The 22818-nt window shown below is 43.5% G+C and overlaps 1 protein-coding gene across 1 annotated transcript in view; it reads left to right on the plus strand.

Moving 5' to 3' along the window:
- TRPC5 (transient receptor potential cation channel subfamily C member 5) overlaps nucleotides 1-21309 on the plus strand; it is a 141128-nt gene extending 119819 nt beyond the window's left edge. Inside the window, exons 8-11 of the mRNA XM_039486939.1 lie at nucleotides 16980-17186; nucleotides 17345-17386; nucleotides 19411-19500; nucleotides 20431-21309. Of these exons, the coding sequence (XP_039342873.1) occupies nucleotides 16980-17186; nucleotides 17345-17386; nucleotides 19411-19500; nucleotides 20431-21165 (1074 nt within the window). The 3' untranslated portion in view covers nucleotides 21166-21309. The remainder of the gene's footprint in view (nucleotides 1-16979; nucleotides 17187-17344; nucleotides 17387-19410; nucleotides 19501-20430) is intronic.
- The last annotated feature ends 1509 nt before the right edge of the window (nucleotides 21310-22818 follow it).

Here is a 22818-nt window from a genome sequence, read left to right on the forward strand (position 1 = left end):
GGGCTTCCCACCCTCCTTTCTATAAATGCCATTATTTACTCTGGACGAGGATGAAGAGTCAAAAAAGAGAAAAAGGAAATTCACCTCAGCTTCTGCTGCTCCCACGTCAGACTCCCCTGGCTGGTGAGTTCTCACCGTACCAGCCAGAGGAGGGAAGGTGTATGGGAGCAGTGCTCCCCCAAAACAGGGCAAGGAGAGGGAGCAATCGCTATGCTTGAATCCCTGCCTGTATACAGAGGAGCGTCTGGACCTTGTTTGTCTGCTTGCATCTTCCTGTTCCAAGCTCAACGGCAGCTTCATGCCAATCCCAACTAGCGAGCTAAGTTGAAAACAGTCTCTAGCCACCAGGGCAGAACTACATTGCTGTAGGGAGCTAACTCACATTAAAGCCTATGGAAAGACTTGGGCCCTTAATCTTGCCAACCACTTGGAAAATAGATCACGCCAAAGGCATAAATGTTTTCAGCATGTGTCAGTGCTTTCTGTACTACCTCTCTGAACCGCGCTGACCCTTCAGATTCTGGGGGGATATGTGGGGAACCCAGACAGCCTCATTGACATGCTTTTCCAATCCTCTTCCTTAGCTGGCTTCAGCTAGGCTTGTGGATGACACAAAGCCCAAACCAAAGATTGTCATGAGAACTATGGTATTTATTATTCACTGTTGTTATTTCCTATTCATTATTCTCCTGTCTAAAGGCCCATCCTATCAAAAACCAGAAACACCACCACGTGATTTAGAGAGCCAGGCATACACCATCAATAAGGAATAACAATTAGGTGAGGTGCAGTTTGAACAACCCATACACTGAAAACTGTTGGTATAAATGGTTTATGAAACAATCATGAACAGTGAACTCTTGCATCAAAATCTATGTCTGTCTGGGCAAGATCAGCAGACAAGGGGCTCAGATAAGCTATTCACACTGACGAATTTGTCAAGCTGTCGCTGCGCGGAATGGTCGCTTCCTACCATAGCTTGTGACAGTGACCGGATAGGGATGGTAGATGATTTCCTTGTCACCTAATATGTAATACAGAAATTCCCATACAGCGCAGTGACATTTGCCTGGGAGGCAAGAGATAATCAGCTACTGCCTGTCCTGATGCAGCACAAACTGAACCTGCAAAGAGCTCAATGCTTAAAGCTGGCATTTCTGCATACAACATATCTCATGGCTAGAAAATGTCCCCCGCCTCTTCTAAGGGTTATATAGGAATCAATATGTTCCCTAACTGCTATTAATTAATATTGGTTGAGTTTTATCATCGTGGTTCATTTTCTTAACCTGCCTTCACAGAAAGTGAACAAAGCTCCCCCTTTTTGGGTTGGCTGCTGAATTGGGCAGCTTTTCTTATCTTAATGCTATCTTCGCTGGGGATATAAAGCATATTAGATAACAGCAGCCCACTGCATGAGGATCAGGAGACCCGGAGAGTTGTGGAGTCCATTTTATATATACCCCAGTGAAAAGCCTTCTGTCACCCCACAGAAGAGTGAACACTGGCAAAAGGACCGGGTGAGGGAGTATGTCTTTGCATGACCGTGTCCCAGAGAGGGAAGGGACGGTATTCCAATCAGAGCTCATCCACACCACTTGTTAATGAGCCCCTCAGCAACACCGTCAGCTCTTTCTTCCCCTCCCGCCTCCCACACGTGAGTGTGCTGCTGCCTCAGCGGCATTCGCAGACCTGAGGAGCATAAGACCAAATAATATCACCGTGATAAATCTTTCCCTGCGTGCTTCATCTCTGCATCTGCATTTGCGGTGAGGCTAAAAGAGAGAGAATCTAGGTCTTCCTTGCTTTCAGTCAGTTCTCCCAGCAACAGGGTTTCGTTCTTGGTTGTTAGAAAAAGCACAACATGAAGCCATACGATAACTGCAGAAGACACAGTAAGGCAAGCACATGGCATAACCTCTGCACAGCTTAAGGGGACTCACACTCTGTTGAGCTGCAAGAATTTTATGATTTTTAGACCAAGCTATTTCATCTTCTTCCCTGGGGAGCACCCTGTGGCAATTTAGATGTTGATTTTTCACTGCACAGCCCGCATGCGTTTCCAGTTTGCCAAACCATTGTCAATATCTGAGCATGGGAGCCACTACACTTCACAAACAAGAAGGCAGACAAAATCCAAACACCTCATTACGTTTCAATACATTTCTGGGCCTCATCAATGTCTGAGGATCAGAATGTTCTATATAGCAGCACAGAACACTACTGTACGTCTCGCATGATTGGCTCCCTCATCTAAATTCCTGTCCAGAAGTGACAGAAATAGCATCAAGCTATGAATGCAGAAGGAATATGCCTTGATGACAAGTAGAAGGACAATGAAATTTATGTGCATGAGATTGGGGTGGCCAGGTAGCTCCATCATTCATGAGTGGCATAAAGTAACAGGGTGGGTAATGAGGTCAGTTTATGTGATAAGTTATTTCTCATATTGTCACCGCTTGGTTGCATCTGAAGTGAAGGAGTCCTTCTGCATGTATAGATGGTAATTCTGCAAAGCACCTTGATGCTTGTGAAAGGTGTAATATAAATCTATAGGTAATGCTAGGTTCAATTAATACACAGGAATGCAGGTTTTTTTATGGCACCAAAGATGCACATGCATTTTGCAAGGGTAAACATTCAGCATGGTTTGTGAAATCATGGCCCAGATGGATTCAGATTCTAGGTATTTTGTGATACCCCGTGGGAGTTCATCACAGGAGCTATATCAACAGTTATCTTAACCTTGTGCAGACAGCAAAAGCAACGTGAGCCAAAGATAAATGTAATAGCTGAAGCCATCACCTGTCTGCACTCAGAAAATCCTGGGGCTGTGATCTTGTGAGCTCAGCTGGTTCTGGGCTGCTTAGTATTTGGATGAGAAGCCGCCAAGAAAAATCTAGGAATCTGTAAGAAGTAGTGTTGGTGATTCAGCCAGTGGCACAGAGCCAACACTCCAGCATGGGTTTACTGGCTGTTTTATGAAATAGGATGTTGAGCATTTATAGTCATTTAATAAACTCTGCAATTTTAGCAAGAATTGGAGTGTTCTTCCCAGCACCCAGGCCAAATTCATCTGCCTCTTGCAGCCAGTCTTTGTGAATCACTCCTGCATTGTTCACTGGATAGGATGTTTTCCCTCACCTCCTTTTGTGTAGCGCTGTGGTGCTCTGTGAGGCAGCTGTTGTGTTCCACTCTTTTGAGCGGCGGCTAATACCTATACACAGTATACATTTGGGACAGTGCTCTGGGATCTTGCAGGCTAAAATGGAAGATGATTATTCCCCCATAGAGATAATCAAGTCATAGGAGATTTAAGAAGCACTTCCCACAAAAATGAGGATTGCAGTGACTGGCTGTCTCATCTCAAGTGTTTGTTACACTTGAAAATCACAGCCAAATGCACGTGTATCACTGACAGCAGATTGGCTGACCTAGTAAAAACGTGCCTGCCAATGCTTGAGCAATACAAATTAGGACATTGGGCAGAAAAAATAGGAGCATACTTTTAAACTCCGGATTGGAATACGTTGGATTAGGACATTGTTATTGGAGAGACAGGGTGATAAAATGGCAAATATTCTCCTTAAAAATATAGGGCCTATGTGTAGTAAACAAGGACAGCTGGTATGGGTGGTTAAAAATAAATAACACTACCAGGAAATTCTGACTACAAATCTAGGAGCATTTTAGATGGCATTTTCTTGCTTTGCCAGCAGCAGACAGCACAGTAATTAAGACACAGATAAATTTAAGAGATTTTTCAGCCACCTTACAGCACTGCAGTGGATTTCCCACAAGAAGTTCTCCTACCTCTGACCTCTCTGGCTTTCTGTTCCTCTGGTTCTGTGCATTAATGTAACTCCTTCAGTGCCACAATTGTAACTACTGCCTACTGTAATGTGTGTCAGAATTTCACTTGTCACAATGGTTTGCTACCTGCAGGCTTGATGAAAACATTAACCTTCTCTGCTCACATCAACTGCATATTGCTTAGGTGCATCATTCTGACTGTGAGACATTGTGGATATTACTGCATTGTGTCAATTTACATTTTCTTAGAGTGGGGAAATGGAGTTCGGAATGAATTGGAGTGAATAATGACGTATCAAGTTAGAGAGTTTTCTTGCATGTTGATCTTCCTGCTTGTTAGTATTAAAGTTAGTTCAAAATCGGTTCTCTGTGTGTGCCTGCCTCATATTGCAGCTTCTCTCAAGAAGACCTAAAGATGCCACAGAGAGGCTTTGTATGAGTCATGCCAAGAGGGTTGAAGGTGATAGGTTCTGAAGAATGCAGGTGTATGTACAGGAACAAGTTTTATGAGACGCTTCTCAAGATACCACAGTTTCCATCTTACATAGTTGTATACGTCTCAATGTCCACTATGAGTCTGTCAATAACATCCATACAAAAGTCCAAAAATAAAACCAGCCTCCCATTTCTTGAGAGTCATTTATGCGACATGCATTATACCTCATAGACCCATAGAATCAGACCATCCATTCAGCAAGTCCAATAGTGACAAACACTTGATGCTTCTAAGGAAGGTGTAAAACCTCCATAATGCACCCAGTGAATTGTGAAATGTTGTTTTTGAGGAGAAGGGAAAGACTCCTTTCTGACCCCGGTAGTACATGCTTAATGGCACAAAACATGAGATTTCATTCTCCATGCCCTAGTTTGCATAACTGAATGCTAGTATTGGTAACCATTCAATAGATAACAAGAACTTCCAGGTTTTTACTTCAAGCCACGATATTCTTTCTGGCATTCTAGGGGACCAGAAACTTGTCATTTTTGTTGATTCTTCTCATGGGTTTTTCAGGAGATGGTCGAAGCCACAAAACTTGGAGCTAAACCTGGATCCGAACTGCACCTGAATGAGGATGTGTTTAGGCATTGTGAATCGGTCCATAAGAGAAGTGAGGTCAGCTGCAACATTTAGATCAGTATCCAAGCTGCCCCAAAGGGTGGGAAAGTGTTTGGATCTGGGATTTTGTTTCGGGTCCACCTATTCTTTGTTATCAAGGGCAAATCAAGGCTTGCATTTGTTTATGTACCTTGAGGTAGAGCAGGAAATGACGTTATGCTCTTATTGCACATGCGGATTTGGACAGGTGTTTCTTGAAGCTGCATATGTGCCCAGTAGCAAAGCAACTGAGTTTTAAAGGGGGGGGGAGGTGTACACCGCTCCTTTAGCTTTGCTCTGCAAATGAATGGTCAGTCTCTTTTTTATCATTATGTGTCCCCCAATTTTATTTTGCATAATTTTACTTACATTGTAAGATCCCTTGGGCAAAGACCATGTAACTTTGTCCTCGTTGAGTGGTGTATTCCGTTATGATGCTGTCCTAATAATTATGCACAATAATGTAGAAAGTGGAATTGACACAGTTTGTGGACTTAGGCCTCAGTCCTGCCCTGTGTTGGTTCAAATAAGATGAATATGATGGTAAGATGCTATAGATACTGAGGCCTACATGTTTAAAGTGCACACACAACCCGGGTACCCAAAACATCCAGTGTGCACATGCAGCTCGGGGATCCATGCATGCACATACCATTGTACATGCAATTCCATTTTGCAAACCAACTTCCTGTGTTCTGTGCAGAAGTGCATTTTTAGCCCAGGAATCTTTTTAGCTACAACATAATCGCAATTACCCAAACCTCAGTTAGCTGCTACTCTGCATTCCAAAAGTGGGTCACGTTCTCTGATGCCTGTTCACGACATTGAAAATTCTCCCGGTTATCCATGTGTATTAAATGTCTCCTGTGATCCTGGGATAATCAAGTTTGCGTTGTAGCCCCATCTCTGTACATGAGATGTAGAGAAAGTTGGGTGATGAGCCTTTGTTTTCCTTAGCAGTAATCACCATCTCGTGAGAAGCTGCATGGTTCACAAGGCCCACTAGTATAGCTCTAGTTCTTGAGGCTTGGTGGGGGACACCTTGTAAGGCTTCATGTGGAACTGAAGGGAGGGTTGGTGCAGCAGAAGCGTGTGGTGCTTCCACAATGCAGCGACAGGAGGACGTGTGTAAAACCAGACTCCGAGCCTATCTGTGCAGTGCAGGGGAGTTTAACTGTTCATTTGCTAGCAAACTGAAATAGTCGTTTGAAGATGTAGAACTGTTTGTGTGTTCACTGGCTTTGGCCTAATTACATATCACCTGTGGACTTGAATCATGCTGTTAATATTCATCTGCTGTTGCTGGGCCTCCAGATGGATCTAGTTTGTGTGCTCTGACTTCAGATGCTGCATTCTTCTTTTGTTGCAAGAATAAGGAAATAGAACACTTCCGTCCTAGGGCCCAACCCTGTAAACCCTTATACCCTTGAGAGGGCCCAGCAGGATCAGGCAGTTAAATCCCCTTGTAGCATTCTAGCCACCCAGCTCATGTCTTCTTGAGAGGAACGAAAGTGTTGAATGGCCAGCCAAGGATCAGGACGAGCTCAAAACCCACCCATGACTCCCAGTTTGCTTTGTTGATAAAGAGACATTCACAAGTCCAATATTTGATGGGTTCTCTTTTCCCTGTTGCATTCAGCCTGCCAGAGCCCCATATGACAAGTCTGTGGCTCTGTGCCCACTACAGCACAGCAAGGTTTCCTTATAGCTACATGATGGAAGTCAAAATATCCAGATGGAACCACAGAGGTTGCAACTTGCCGCAATCTCCTGTTCTTTATTCAGACCTGACAAGCTGAATTAACATTATCTCAGGCTGCTGCGTTAAAGAGCCTTTAGTTCAAAGAGTAACAACAACACAATCAAAAGGTAGAGGAAAAGTATTCTCTCTGCTTCTCTTACTCTCTTTTTTCTTTCTTTTCCCTCCAACATATTCCTAAAATATATATTAAAGGAGCTTTGTCTGGGGAAAAGGAATCAAATGGAATTTAATGGGGTGGGGGAATTCCCAGCTGATGATGAGGCAATACGAACAGATGCATTAAGAGCCCTCGGAAACATGGCTTTTTTTAAAGGATTCCAAATCTCTAGGGACTCGTTTTTCAACAAGCTGCAGTCTACCAACTAAATCAGTGTTAATAAGGTAAAGCAGGATAGCCCTCACCGGATAAAACAAGCCGGAGACTGTCTAATGAAATAGAATTCTTTGGTGTAAATATCGGTCTGGATTAATGTGATTACAGCATGAAGTTCTTGCCACATTATAGTTAAGGCCCTGTCAGCCCCTCCATTATAGCCTCCTAGTATCAGAGTCTGTAGAAAAATAAAGGCTTTCTCACTCCCGCAGCTCGATGCCACATCTGCAGCTCAAAGGTCAGCAAAAGAACATATTGGATCAGTTATTAATTTATAATACTCTCCTTTCCTTTGGCTTAAGGAGGTATTATTAAATGATCCAGGCATTTAGGCTAACATTTTTTCAAACATGGGAGTTTACAGTTAGGCACCTAAATCCATGCGTAAGGACCTCAGTAAGCAGGCACTGAGCTCCCATTGGTGCTAGGCACTTTACAAAATATACCAGCGACATAGTCCTGCCCCAGTGACCTTACCACCTTTAAATATAAGCAAATTGTAGCGAGCGAAGACAGACAATTGGAGGGGAGGGGAATCCTAGCACAGGGGTTACTGCAATAACACTATGTGTTTGTTTTGGTTAATGACTCAGGCTGCTTGCTAATTATGTATTTTGCTTCTTTATTTATTATTTGGGATGGGAATGCCAGGAGGGAATAGGAGTATATGGGAGGAGATGAAGTCATCAAAAACCGAAAAAGGAATATGAGTGCAGTGGAGGATTGGGAGAGGAGCTGGAAGAGGTAGATGGATGAGTAACAAATCTCATACCGAATCACTTTGCTTTGAGTCAAGAACATCCCAGCAACTTGAGAAAACAGCTCCCAGGGTTAGGCTTACAAGCAGGTTACTGTATCGCTACCTTTCTGGTCAATTAAGTGCAAAATCTACTAGTAAACATTTACTGACTGTAGAAGGTGATGGCAAAAAAACCTCAAATGTACTTTGGGGTTATTCAGAATCCAGATCTAAACATTGCAAACGGCCACTACCTTTAGAACAAGCTGAACCAAAGCCGGAGACCCAAAATACCCTTGAATCTTGGGAGTGCTGGAAACCGGAATCCCAATTTTGAAAATGTCTTATGCCTTTATAATAGGCCATAATTGGATCCTAGGATGCAAACACCACACATTTTGGTGTGTTTGAAATCCATATTTTAATCCAGAGTGGAAAAATGTGCTTTCTATCTCTCCCTTGCTTCTGGGTCCCACCTGCTCAAGAGCAAAATGCATCAGCTTTCTTCTCCATTCCAAAGCCGACATACTATGTACATGAAGCACAGGCAAGGTTTTATGTATGGGGGGGCACACGGAGAACTGAAGCATCGCAGATTCATTTTTACCATGCACGTAATACATTCAGCAGCGCTAGTGTCGTTTAGATGCATCGCCGTAGCTCTTCAATTGTTTGCTGCTGATTGGTGTTGATGACTCAGTCTGACACAGCAGCAGGTAGTGAGGTAACATGTATTTGTGTTGGTAATGCTATCAGCCTAGCCGGTATGCAGAAAAGGCTCTTTTCACACTGCGCTATAGGAGAAACAATGGGAAGCAGGATTAACAAAGCCTTTGTTGATATCATTCCCATCATTTCTTCCTGCTGGTGTTTTTCAGGGGGCTATTTGGCTTGATCACCTTCATACTGCTCTGATTTATGTGGGTATTCAAATCAAAACTGAACTTGTTGGCATGTCAGTGAGGAAAAGAAAAGAGCTGTGCCACATGCATCTCACTTGTCAGCCCAAAACAATCGAACTGCACAAAGGACAGCACGGAACGTGGGTCTATATTTCCCCCAAATATTATAGTCCCAGGCCTCCTCATTAGCCGTCATTGTTTCCATTAGATATGCTACTGGGAGATGAGAGGTAATTAGTGTGTATAACCCAAATACCTTGTGGAATGTACTGCAGTGTAAGCTAGAATAGAGATTTTAATTACCAAATGTATCCTATCCACGGCAGATATAAATAGCAGAGATGCTGGAGTGTGCATTTTCCAAACATACACCAAACGCTTCCCTTCAGTTGGCAAAATCAGCCGACTTGCCAAATGGACACATCCATTTCTATGAAAGACTGATCAATGAAACAAAGATAATTAGTTCTTCTTCTTATTTACTGGGCACTGAGTATGTGCGTGGCACTGTAATCCCCAAAGGCACTTGCAATAAATATTTATAATTGATGGACATGTTCATAGTAACAATTGCCTTTCCAGGAAGTGACGTGTGACTGAGGTAGACCTGTAGTTAATAATAAGCTGCAATTAGACTCATGCTAAAGCCTTGGCAGAATTTTAGGTACCTTCCAGTGTAGGACTTATACTGAAGATGACTTCCGTTTTATTTTATGCCCAAGCAGCTTACCACACGAGGAGTGCTAGCTCTGTCCCCCAAACTGAGGGCTGGATTGGGTGTAGTAGACTCAGGCCTGTGCTGGTGGTTGTGTGATGCCGCACCATCTCAGTGACCTGGTGAGGAGTCTGGTGCTTCTTGGGGCACCAGTCCCCCTCCACTCTGGGTGCAGGAATTGTAATTGCTAGTGGCCCTTGTGGGAAGGGGGAGCCACCTTGCACCTTCCCTGTGACATACTCAAGCAAAGGGTGTTGTCACAAGCAGAAAACTATCCCTGCCAGGCAGCCTGATTCCAACGTAGCCCACTAGCTGCGGCCATGTAACAACATATGGGAGCAGCGCACAGAGGCTTTTTGGGGCCGAACAGGAAGAGGCTAGATTGATAACGATCTCTCCCCTTTTCTGCAGAAAGGTGGGTGTTCTTGGAACACATTTCTTCCCCTTGCCATAAAAATGGGAGCAAAGACACTCATGCACCTCAGCCTAACAGGGAGAGGATGAAGTTAGTGGGGATTCATTAGTCCATGTACAGTAAAGTGAAATTTGAAGATGCCAGAGTGCTTGATGGCCCGTGTGCTGAGTGTTTTCTCTTTGGATGATACTGTAGCTGATGGGTTGTATTGATATGCTGCCAAGGGCTCATTTGTTTAATCTTGCCCAATGAAATGGCATGACACAATGTGCTGATGTAGCCTACAAGCAGCCCATTCATGTGCTAAGATACAAGATCTTCGGTGGGTGTAAATTTGGAATCACTCTATTGACTTGAGAGGGAAGGTGGTGCTGTGATTAGGCCACTAGCCTGGGACCCAGGAAACCTCCACACTAAACCTGCTCACTTGGTTTCTCTGGCCCAGATCCACAAAGAGGCCTAGGTCTTGCAGCGCTGAGCACTGCAGCACCTCGAAACTCACCGGAACACCGCTGAGATCAACAAAGCCCGAGTTACGCGTCTAGTCTCGTTACACAGGGATAGGAATGTTAGCCAGTGTGCTAGGCGGGGAGCCACCTAAACTAGCCAATGGGAGCTGCCAGTGACAGGGGGTGTATGTCAGAGATAGGTTCCTCCCTCTGGCCTGGACTTAGGTGCCTATCTCTGCTTAGTGATCCACGAATGGGAACCCACCGCCTCGGGCTTAGGTGAGAGATTGTCTTAGGTGTCCAGACGCCTAGAGGGAGGCAGCTGTCCACAAGCCGAGGGACAGAAACATAGGTACCTAGGGGACTTCTGCCTTGAAAACATAGGCACCAAGTGAGTAAGCGCCTATAGGGTTTAATGGGAGTTTTGTGGATTGCAGTGGAGCCAAAACTGGGACTGAGGTAACCAAGTCTGGGGGTTAGATGCCTTTGTGGATCCAGGCCTCATCTGTAAAATGGAAATAAAAGCACTTTCCTACCTATCAGAAGAGTTGTGATGATCAATACCTTAAAGATTGTGAGGTACGCAGATAGCATGTTAATGGGGCCACTTAAGATAGCTAGATAAGACGGACTTCCAGTGATGGATCTATGCTAAATTTATATCAGCTAAGGATCAGGCCCATTATTTGGCAAAGCATGATTCAAACCATGTGGCTGGGGAGGGCGGGGGGGGATGGTAATGGGAATCTTTATAAAACATTTTTAAAAATGTAAATAACAGGTTTTCTACCCAGCGATAAAGCTTGAGATTAGTGCTTGACTTATGCTGGATAATTAGTGTAGTAGGTAATTATTTCAGAGCTGGCACATCTGCGAATACAGCACTGCTATTGAATTAGAAAATCCATGTGGCCACTAAACTAAGATGGCCACGGCAATTCCCCCTGGGGATCTCTAGGCAAGATTAATTATCCCTTAAACTGGCAGGGACTTGCCAAAGGATTGTGCAGACACTACCGTGTAGCCTCATTGCAGTGGATGCTGAGAACATTTCTTTGGAAGAAAATGCTGTGCCCCTGTTTTTGGGGGCTGACTGGGCTAAGCGGTTTTGACTCAGCCAGAAGAGCTAAAATGTGCTAAGGCTACAACAGCGAGTGATGACCTGGAGGACGGGATAAGTGGCACGGACGTGGCCCTCAGGAACCTACAGAAAGGGCAGTGAAATCTAATCTTCATATGAATACAGAATTGCTATGGCAACAAGGGCATGTTGCAGAGCACATGTGGAACTAGTGGATGGGGGAAAAAATCATCTAAAAATGACAAATGAGCTGGGAATCAGAGTCTGCCCAGTTCAGTGAGTAGCATGGGGGTGAGAGTAGCATGGGTCCCAGCATGCCTGAGCTCCTAGCCCAGGCTGACATTGCAATACAAGGTGGGGGAGGTGCAGCACCTCCACTGGAGTTGTGCCTGCTGAACGGGGCCCACCATGGTCAGTTCTCTGCTCTGCCCGGCTGTGGTGAAAGGTTAGGGGATAAGCTTCATATCCTGGCCAACCTCTCCTCTCTCTCTCTCAGTAGAAGTGGTGACAATGCCAAAGCCTAGCTGAGCTGTCAGTGCTAAGTACAGAATACTCCTGTTCTCTACAGTCACTCCAGGTTGCATTAAGTGAATTGCTCTGGATGGTATGTTGAGATACCTGGAATATGACTGATGCTACTGAGAGTGACATTTTAATCAAGTTGCTCTTTTAATATTCCTCTGTGAAACAGCAGCACCCTTCTCCCTCACATAAACACACGTCTCAAAGAAATGCCATCAACTTGCCTTATTAGGGGTCTTTGTTACTTATTAAATGTCAATTGTGGTCTGAGCCCTGTACAGCACAGAGAAAGCGACAGTCCCTTCCCTGAGGAACTTACACTCAAAACTGAGCTGACCACAAAGTCGAATACATAGGGCCATATTCATCCTTGGGGGAGCTGCACTAACTTCAGTGCGCTGCAGGAATGAGTTTGGCCTATAATGCACTGAGTGATCAGTGAAGCACAAAACTCAAAGCAGGACAGATGGTTTTTTTAAGAAGTACTTTGCTTTGTGGTGGGTGATCACTGAACAACTTTGCCTCTGACCTGTGTTCTAAGGAGGGATTTGAATGAGGAAAGGGCAGTTGCCTGACACACAAATGTTCTCAGTAAAACTAAATAGCCTTTCCATTGCACATTCCCAGTGTAAAACTACCACCAAAATAGCTTTGCCCTAATCATTCAAGTTCTCAAAACAGCTGTGCAAAGAACTGAAACAAGCTTGATTTGGAATCTCCAGGGAATTCACAGCAGCAAATGAGGACAAGATTGGCTAATCCGGGTCAGATTTTAGCAAGTTGTTTGCCTTTTTAAAAGAAATCATACTAGAGTTGCGTGTGTGTGACAAATCAGGTGAAGCTCAAATGGATTTGGGACCTGGGTTCTCCCAGCCCAAAAGATGGGCGCATTTAGTTTTATAGGGGCCATGCAAAATTACCCCAAAACTTTACACCCACACCACACCCTGCACACATACACCCCCCCACACACCAGGCCCTATTGTGGTCTGAAATGGAGAAATCAAAAAGGCTTAATTCAGACAAAATGTCAGTTTGGTTAAACACCCCCACCCCCAACAAAACAACAAAAAACTAGCTGTTTGCCTCCTTCCTACTAATTCTTCCCTGCAACTGCCACTTATCTCCCACTACCAGCTAGGTCCTCCAGCCAGCATTCAGCCTTCTTATAACATGTTGCAGGAAATTAGGTACCACCAATTCACCACAGCTGGCCAAACCCTACTACCCTATCAGACCCTGCAAGCCACAGTAGGCAATTGTGATATTGGGTGCATGTGTGTGTGTGAGAGAGAGAGCTCTCTGCCAATCCCTGGATGGGGTTTAAACACTAAGCTACATACAGATTCAAAGGTCATACTCAAAATATACAGAAGACCATTAAAAATGGACAAAAAATGCAGAATGATCCCATCTTCTAGCCATGCTTGTGTTTATTTTGAATGCTGATGAATCAGTGGCCAGAAGATTAGAGTGACTCTCAGGGAGCAAGAAAGTAACACAAGGGAAGAATCAGAAGCTGTAGCAAAAGAGATTTGGGTTTGTGAATCAAGAAATACTTCTCTGTACAACATATGACCAACCTGTGCAACTTGCAACTGCAGAACATTATTGAAACAAATAACTTAGTGACATTAAAGACAATTAGACACATGAATAAGAATAGAAATTGCAATGACACAAATTAGGATAACCTATACAAGGGCTATCAAATCTCCTGTTACAGGGCACAAGCTGATCAGCAGTTTCTGACAGCCTTCTCTCTAGTATCTCTGAAACTAGTCTCTTTTTCCCATCCCTGTCTCTGAGCTAGAAACACATAGAGGCAAATTAGAATAGTAGTTGCAACAACATATCAACTTTGGTCTCTTCTAGTCCACAGGAAAACAGCAACTTTCATGGACTTCAACTCTGTCCATGTGCCTGCTCTGTGAAATAACTAACACTTCAGTGCTTGGACTAAAATATAACACTAGGCAAAGCAGTTGTCCAACAATAAATAAAGACTTGCTAGCGCTTTATCCTGTAGGACCTTACTGCATTGCTATATTTACTAAGATATCTGGGATCAGCCACATGGATAAAAAAGGCTAATAAAAGACCACTTGGGATGATTTTAGATGTGTGTTTAGTATGTTCGGCCTTGCGCTGAGTTTTGCTGGGGGGATTAGGTATCAGCATGAAAGTTTTGCAACCATATAACAAAATGTTGCAAATTGTAGGAAATGTATCTGTGATACTCTGAATGTCCGTGCAAGTGTGCACACACAGATGTGCGCCAGGAAAAAGATTCTCTCCCACCTTTCCTTTCCAAAAGTTTGTCTTGCATTTAAAATTCATCATCATACAGTGCAAAGTTCATTTCCACAGTAAACGGAGGCCATTTAAAAGTATTAGCATCGCTCAGGCTGCTGTTCCTAGCCTCTCTGTACTCCGGGTAGTACATCTCTTCTGCACAATGAGGAAGAGAAATCTTGGTTGGCTATTATAGTAGCCAGGGTTAAGTGGGTCTGGTTACTTTCTGGCAACCCTCCTGCACAGCTCCAGTAGGTTCCCTGGGAGAAGGCTGCCTATAAAGCTTTCATGCAGCTGCATATATTTCGGCTCCAGCTTGTCTGTTAAGTTAAGATGCTGTTTCTTTTAATGCCTTTCGGTGCTACTTATAGTTATGCCCATCCAGAGGATCTGGCCAAAATGTAACATAGGCCAAAAGGCAAGGCAAGGCGAACTGCCTCTGTGATCCTGTCGGAGAAAAACTCAGTTCTCGCTTTTTCTTTTGGGTGCAGCAAAATCAAATACTTTATTATTTCTCCAGTAATTACAATGGAGGGAGAGAGTGCCATAGGACACAGGGTCACCCCAGTCCCAGACAGGTCTCTCAACTGGTAAACAATTACAGCAAGCCTTTTTTTTACAGACAATTTTTCAATATAACATAGACAAAAAAGCACAAAATAAATTTAACAAATACATAGCCTTTCTGCTATCTTGTTTTCTTTTTCCTTGTTTTTCAAAAGACACAAGTATTTTATTATTTTATAGGTCAGTTACAGTAATTTTACTTTTTTTTTACTCTCTGCCTCACCTCTGCCTCACTTCTAAGTTTACTCATTAGGTTTACACACAGCTAGCAGCCAGCTAAACTAACTGCATTGACAAACATCCCCTATTAATTATTCTTTAATTCCTTTTCCACAATCCCACCTATGTTTAGAAAGCCACCAGTGCGGAAAACCTGGCTACAGTGCATAGGTGCTGGAAATAGGGGTGCTGCGGCTTGAAGTGGTTTCCATCATATACGGGGTTTGCAGTTTGGGTCAATGGTCTCGACGCCCCTGCTATAGTGTGGTGCTGATCTGACATGCTTCCTGCGTGGGCTGAACTGAACGTGTTCCTGACTTATGCTGCAGCCCTATTGAAATCCAGAGCTGTAGCATGATGTGGATGCGTGATCACAACATGGTTCTGTTCCATCTCAACTGGCAAGACCTGGTTGTATTTTAACCAAGTCAGGACAATGCCATGTAGCCAAGAACCCAGTGTGCCCATTTTCATAGTGTAGGGGAACCTTAGCCAGCATCAGTGCTGTGCTGTAGTTAGTGAATGCTGAGTACAAACATGCTCACAAGCAACCAATCACATCACCTCACCCTACACTTTTCCTCCAGTGTTCAGCTCTGGGGAGCAGCATCCCAGTCCGATGGGTTTGCAGATGCCACCCTTCATGGAAATGGCTGCACAAGCAGAAAATTCCATGGCTGCCCCCTCCCAGTGCAGGGTGAATCAGGCCATATTGTCATCTGACGTCAGGTAGTGTTAACATAAATGCTAAACAACCAAACAGCTTCAGCGTCACAGCTCTCAGCCCAGTGCTGTACCCTGTGTGGATAACAATACACAACGTACATCCTCACCATTGCAATTCCGAGTCACTTTGTAAGCTGTGTTGAGTACTGTTCTGATCGAAGGACTCAAGAAATCTTCTTTTGTGCCCAGTAGTATGATTTCTACAGAGCATATGAAACAATGACACTTTTTAAATTAAAGTACAAAAGACATAGCACATGATCCAGTTTGAAAAGCTGGAGGGTGTCTATAAATCCTGGCTCAAGTCAGATGTGTCTCTCTGCAGTCAATGTGAGATTTGTTACCATAGACAGGAAACAATACTTCCAAATACCTTTTATGGATAGACATTTCACAGTTTAGATTTAAAGCTCTTTGGCTCAGGCATCATCTTTGTGTTACATGTTAATACAGTACCCAGCAAAGTAGGGCCCTCATTCTTGATTGTGACCTTAGGCCAGTCAGGTCACCTCTCTGTGCAGCAGGAAAATGGGGCTATTAGCTTACCCATCTTTGTGGAGTGCTTTGAAGTCTTTGGATGTAATGCACTAGATACGTCAACTATACCAATGAGGATGAAAATGGAAAAATAGGCAAAATGCATCTAATTGTGTTTTTAACCTTGCATCAGTATGATGCAGACTCCAGGTTTCAATTCTAGTGCACAATAAAATGTATCCTTTTTATCAAGATTGATGTTATTGTATCTAAAATGTATAAGAGCTAAAATAAGAGTAGCTTTAAAAACAAAACACAACAACTGTTTAAGATCCTTTCCCAGAGAAGTATCTGAAGACACCTGCAGACTAGGAAAGGAAAAACAATGATATTTGAAAATAAGAGTTGAAAAGTTCTTTTTTTCTCCTCTCATAGTGGATGACTTCACTGGTGCTAGCTCAGCCCAAGGAATGACTTTCCTTGCTCAGCTTTAGGTGTCAGTGAAACCATTAATAGTGGCAGGACAAATCTTAAATGACGAACCCAGGTTTTGACACGGGAAACACTTTTCACTAAATGTTGGTGTTGCTGCATTTCTCAGTATTGTGCTACATTTCATACCGATTTTGTATTTACACGGACAAGGGCTATAGAGGGCTGAATTTGTCTCTCATTCATCATGTGAGATCCCCTTCAGTACATGGGAATTAATACAGATATCGTCTCGCAGGACTCAACCTTTAAGCTGATACATATCCAGTGGTTCTCAATGTGCCCTCTAATGCAGCTTGCCTGCAGCTAGTAACATTTTGTTTCCATCTTTCCCAGGACCACGCGGATATTGAGTGGAAGTTTGCACGGACAAAGCTGTGGATGAGTTACTTTGATGAAGGTGGAACTCTGCCCCCTCCATTTAATATTATCCCAAGTCCCAAGTCAATCTGGTACCTTTGCAAGTGGATCCACAAGCAACTGTGCCCAGACATGGACTCTGAGGATGAACAGAAGAGGCATGAAAACCTAAAAACATTCACAGTAAGGAGCCTTATATTTTAGTATTTCATTTGCCCAGAGTATTATTTATTAATTCAGGCTCACAGAGTCCAGTATCCCTTTGCTTTTAGTAGAGCCAGTGGGAAACATGGAGACGTGACTGATGCCCATGTAATATACATGTATCTATTTAATTGCAGGAACGGCATGCTGACAACCTGATTCAGAATCAACATTACCAGGTAAAGCCTCCAGTACCTTAAGTCATTTATTGCCTATTTCTTGCTCGTGCTTGATTCGTGACACCTTGCTGGCTGCAAAGTGCTGTAATGTATTTTGATGCGTGTACAAGCTCTAAGAGGTTTTGGCTCATTGTGGAATAAAATATGCCTGGCTTCTTCCAAACGGTCTGTGCGGCTCGGGTCAGCGACTCAGATGTGGCCTTTCACCTCTTCAAATACAGTGCAAACACTGGGTGAAATTCCCATTGACTTCAGTGGAGCCAAGATTTCATGCCTGGTCATGAGGTGAAGTGAAATCTTCATCAAAATTGCTGCTTTAAAAAGTAAAAAAGATTAGCCTTATTTTTGCAACGAATTCTGAGATTCATCACAAATAAGGAGCAATTTGGATCTATTTATGACTGAGGAAGGCTCAGATGAGAGGAATGTTTTCTCCTGCTGCAAAGACTTTTGTAGCTTCTATTTATTCTTAGCCTGCCCGGGTTCAAGAATTCATCAGATTCAACTTATAACAGGATGAATGTGTATTTACAATACCAGCTGCTTGAACGCAGTTGAATGCATTATACCAGTATTCTGGAAGGGAAAACAATAATACTAAATCCCCTGAATGTTGTTACATAGTACATCAGGCCTACATTTTCACAAGTGACTGATGATTTTCGGTGCTTCAATTTTTAGGGGTCTAAAATTGAGACATCTTAAAGGGGCTTAGGTTTCAGAGAACAGGCACTTGGTACGTTTCTGAAACTCAGGCCTCTCTTATATGTCTTAAGCTGGGCACCACAAAGTCAAGGCATCCACGGTCATTCTTGAAAATGTAGTTCTCAGAGCTTTTTAACTTCACCGGGCTGTTGACAAAGAGGATTTTCAAAGATGCCCCTGGAGTTAAGGCTTCCTCTGAACATCCTGCCCTAAAGAATTCACCTTGACAGTCTGCCTGAGGGACACGTATCATAGATTTACTCTCCCCACTTACAGACACAGAGAGGTTTGGAGTGGGAAGAGACCTACTGGCATGCTGAAAAATGCACATTCAATTGCGCACCTATGTTTGTGAACACATCTACAGTGGCTAAAAACCAATTTGCTTATGTAATGATAGCAATGACCTACACAAAGGCAGGGGCAAATGGGCACATACTTTTACTTACAAATGGATCTCTTCCCACCAAAAATTCAGTCTGAATTGAATGCCCAGGACCACAGAAGGAGTCAGAGACCTAGGGCGAGTCACTAAGAGCTTATCCTGTGAAATGGAGAACATCTTCAGATCCCAGTACCAGTAATAGGTGCTCAAGATCTGGAAGCCTCGCAGGATGGAGCCGTTAACATATGTTAGACTGATCACCCTCAGGATAGACTATGCCCTTGGATAGATGTCCGTGGTTCCCATTTACTTCCATGGGACCCCAGTTGATATCCATGTGGGCTCATGTGGCTCTAAATGAATCCAGCAAGTTTTGGCTGTTCTTCAGTAAATGTATTTGTTTAGCTATGGAGATGTCCATGACTCATGAGTGTGGGAAAAACAAATCTCCAAGTGACATATTTAACAGTTCCATAATACCTGGCATATGTATGAGACTTGTGCTGTAATTTTAAAAGCACTTGACATCCTTTAACCAATTAAGACTCATATTATCCCTACGATGTGGGTAATTATCCTCATATTACAAATAGGGAAAGCAAGGCAGAGAAGTTAAGTGCCTTGAAGTCATGTGTCAAATTAAGAAGGCTGAGGCATGAAATCTCTTCTCACGCAAGCATTGTTACATACACACAATGCAAATACAGGACTTTGACTTATGCTTAACTGCTGAGCTTTCAAGATGCAAGATCTATAACTCTTTATAATGCTTCATTATGTTTGAAAGAACATGCCCCATTTTTCAACACCAATGGCAGGTCTGTGACTCCGCAAACAGTGGGACAGAGACGTCACAGATAGTGAAAACACGAGACTGCCCCGTTTGGCCTCAATAAGTAGGTAGCTGAATCATTCATGTTCTTTTATGTTTCAGGAAGTGATCAGAAATCTAGTGAAAAGATATGTTGCAGCAATGATACGAAATTCCAAAACCAACGAGGGATTAACTGAAGAAAATTTTAAGGTAATCCATTATTCTGTAATACAGTTGCCTCTCATAACACTCAGTGACACCACCTCAGTGATGCCAGCTCCTTTGTAAAGCACTTTGAGACCTACTGATGAAAGGATTTTTCAGTATTATTTGTTCTGAGCATACCTGTGACATGTATATCTACATGCATTCTTGTGAGCAGGCAAGGTCCACGCCCCCTTCTGGTTCCCTTTAGGCTTTAGCAGTTTAGCATGTTCTAAAGTGCAATAGCTTTGTCTGGACTAGGATTTTAGAAGGTGTTAATCAGACTGAGCTAATTTCATTTAACATCACACTTTTAAATGCTAGTCTAGATAAGACCAAAGATTGTGTGTATGAACAATAACACCAGTGGCAAGGAATATGATTATGCAAGATCGCAGAACAATCAAAGGCAGCCATGAAGAGACAGACTTAGATGACAATCAACAGATGAAACATCACAGTGTGCGTGTGACAGATGGGCTATGTCTTTTCCTTAGTATGCTTGAGTTTCTGGGGGAGTCAGCCCCAAAGAGGGAAACATTTGTCACCCAAGTTAAATGTGGGGCCCATCAACTAAGACAGAGTCACATTAATGCTTGTAAATTTCAGCAGAGCCCCCTCCCGCCCCCATTCACCCCATGGGTGAACATCTTCATTAGGTTTTTAAAAACAATTATTCCGTTTTTTTTCTTGGTGTCAAGAGGGCTGGTCTAATGGCTGTTAGAGACATAGAGTTCTAGCGAGGCTCTCTCTAGGCACAGAATTACTAAAATGTTCCTTCAGCCGCTGAATAATGAAAGATTTATCTGGTATTCTTGTACATAGTGATTTGGTATCAGACATTTGCATAACTTTGAACACTCCTCTCAGGGGAATACATTCTTTCATGTCACAGATGAAGCTTCTGAGTGTAACTCATTTTCCCTCTTGCCTTAGGAATTAAAGCAGGACATATCTAGCTTTCGCTATGAAGTTCTTGACCTCTTGGGAAACAGGAAACCCCAGAGGAGAAGTTACTCTACTAGCAGCACAGAGGTCTCCCAAAAGGATGAAACCAACGAGGATGGTGCTGGAGAAAAAGCTAAAGCCAAGAGTGTTTCTTTCAATATAGACGACAAGAAAAAAGATTTCAATGTGTCAGCTCTGATTAAAACTATGTCTGGGATTGAAATTGTGGAAGAGAAACCAAAAAGCAACGGAATAAATAAGCGCTCTTTTGTCCGAAACGGGAATAGGGTTCAGAGGCTTTCAAGCTCCAAGAAAGAGTCTTTCAAAAGACTGGGTCTCCTCTTCTCGAAGATGAATGGACATGTGCCTGAGCCAAATTCAGAGCCTATGTACACTATTTCAGATGGAGTTATTCAGCCACATTACATGTGGCAAGACATTAAATATTCTCAGATCGATAAAGAGAGAGAAGAGAACTGTTCCAAAAGTGAAATTAACCTCAATGAGGTGGACTACAGTGGGAACATGAGACTTACAGGACAGAGCAAGGAATGCCCTATGGTTTGTACCAGCTCTCTTCACTGTGCTTCCAATATTTGCTCCTCTAATTCCAAACTTATAGACTCCACCGAGGATGTGTTTGACTCCTGGGGAGAGACCTGTGACTTGCTTATAAACCAGTGGAAGGAGGGGCAGGAAGATCATATTACAACTCGGCTATAAGTAAAGCTATTGAACACCTGCTATAGGACGTAGCTAAATATTTGTCATTGTTTGCTGTCACCGATGATTCAGAGTCAGGATTCCCTTTTGGTCCCTAGCATGGGGTGTAGGACTCTAGTTATTTTAGCCTGTTTTATAGCCACCTTTACCACATTTTTTTTATTTGCCTTTTTACATTCACCGATGCTGAACTATTTACCAGTTTGGGCCAATGTTAAGGATGTTCAATACTTAGCAGCAGAGGTGCAGACTGCTGTTCCCTACCAATTGGTATGCTTAGCCTGTATGCGCTTACTGTAAACCCCAAGGTTCTTTTATTGATGCAGATCCAGTCTTCAGATCCCATAAACCTCAGATGTTTTGGTGGCAGAGTGAAGGACCTGTACAGTTTCTTTTCTAATCCAAACGATCTGGTTGTTCACTGGATGGCAGAGACAGATGTTGCCTCCTGATTCAATGGGTGCAGGGATTAGGGGGAGAGAGGAGGGGGATCATAGTGGGCCCAGGCCTTTGAGGGTCACTGCTCTTCCTGCAGGAATGGGAGGAGATCGGGAGTCAAAGAGGGCCGAGGGAGGGGTCATTTCTCTCCCTATAGGAATGGGGAAGACAAAGAGGGCCCAGGCCTAGGGGGGTTATTTCCTCTCCATGGGGACTGGGGGGCCTGTGCCCTGTATGCAGCCTGGGGGATGGTCCAGCCTCTCCTTGAGCTCCAGCCCCGCTGCTGGTGGGATCCGTATCCCTGACCCAGTCACCTTGGACCTCATCCAAAGTGAGATCTGGATTTGGCCAGGGTGGGTGAGTCACTCCCTGCACTACCAATGGGAGGCACAAAATCCAGGTGAGTCTGTGAACCTGTGTACCAGGTCACACCACCACTGACTCAAATTTGTCCCAGTCGCCCCCCCTATTACCAAGGAGGGGCAGCCGGGCCAAACCTGAGATGAGGGCCCTGAAAAAGTGCCCCCAGTGCACACCAGTTCATCTGGGCCTCATTTCTGTGGGTGCAGTGAAACCCATGGACCTCTGCTCAAGCCACCCCTGCTGTATGTTGCACATTCTCCTCATTTCACTGCTCCACGGTACCAGCTAGTGAAAAGTAGCTTAACTGGAGACTAAGAACCAGACTGGAAGAATTGTCAGAAGGGGTATCCAGTTATAACTGGCCTTTTTCTTTTTTAAGCAATACAGCCTCTGATTATTTCACTTGTGTGCATTTTTAAGGTTGTACATTACAGTCTCAATGTAAACTATTACTGAAATGAGAGAAGTGTATCAGCCAGTTACCATCACCTGTTAAGTTACGTGCTCTGCTTATACTGATCTCATTTTTCATTTCTCAGATACATTTAGCAATCCGATACCCCTCTCATTAGAAGTAGAGTTACTGACGCCTTTTACACGGAAAGAGAAATCGAGGGTCTGGCATAGTTCTAGGGCTCTGCATAAAGATGGGACTGAACTAAAATCCAGGATCCAAACATCCCTGCCTGTGTTTGAAATACAACCCACCGGCTGAATTTTACAACTGGCTCCTATATCTTTGTACTGGGTTGTACCAAAGCCCCACATCTGAGCCACCCTGAATCTCTTGTGTTTGAAACTCAGATCTGAATTTTGTGGCTTGGGCCCATCTTTAGTGCTGCCTTGACTTTT

Source organism: Mauremys reevesii, linkage group 9, assembly GCF_016161935.1.
Source record: "Mauremys reevesii isolate NIE-2019 linkage group 9, ASM1616193v1, whole genome shotgun sequence".
Classification (NCBI taxonomy): domain Eukaryota; kingdom Metazoa; phylum Chordata; order Testudines; family Geoemydidae; genus Mauremys; species Mauremys reevesii.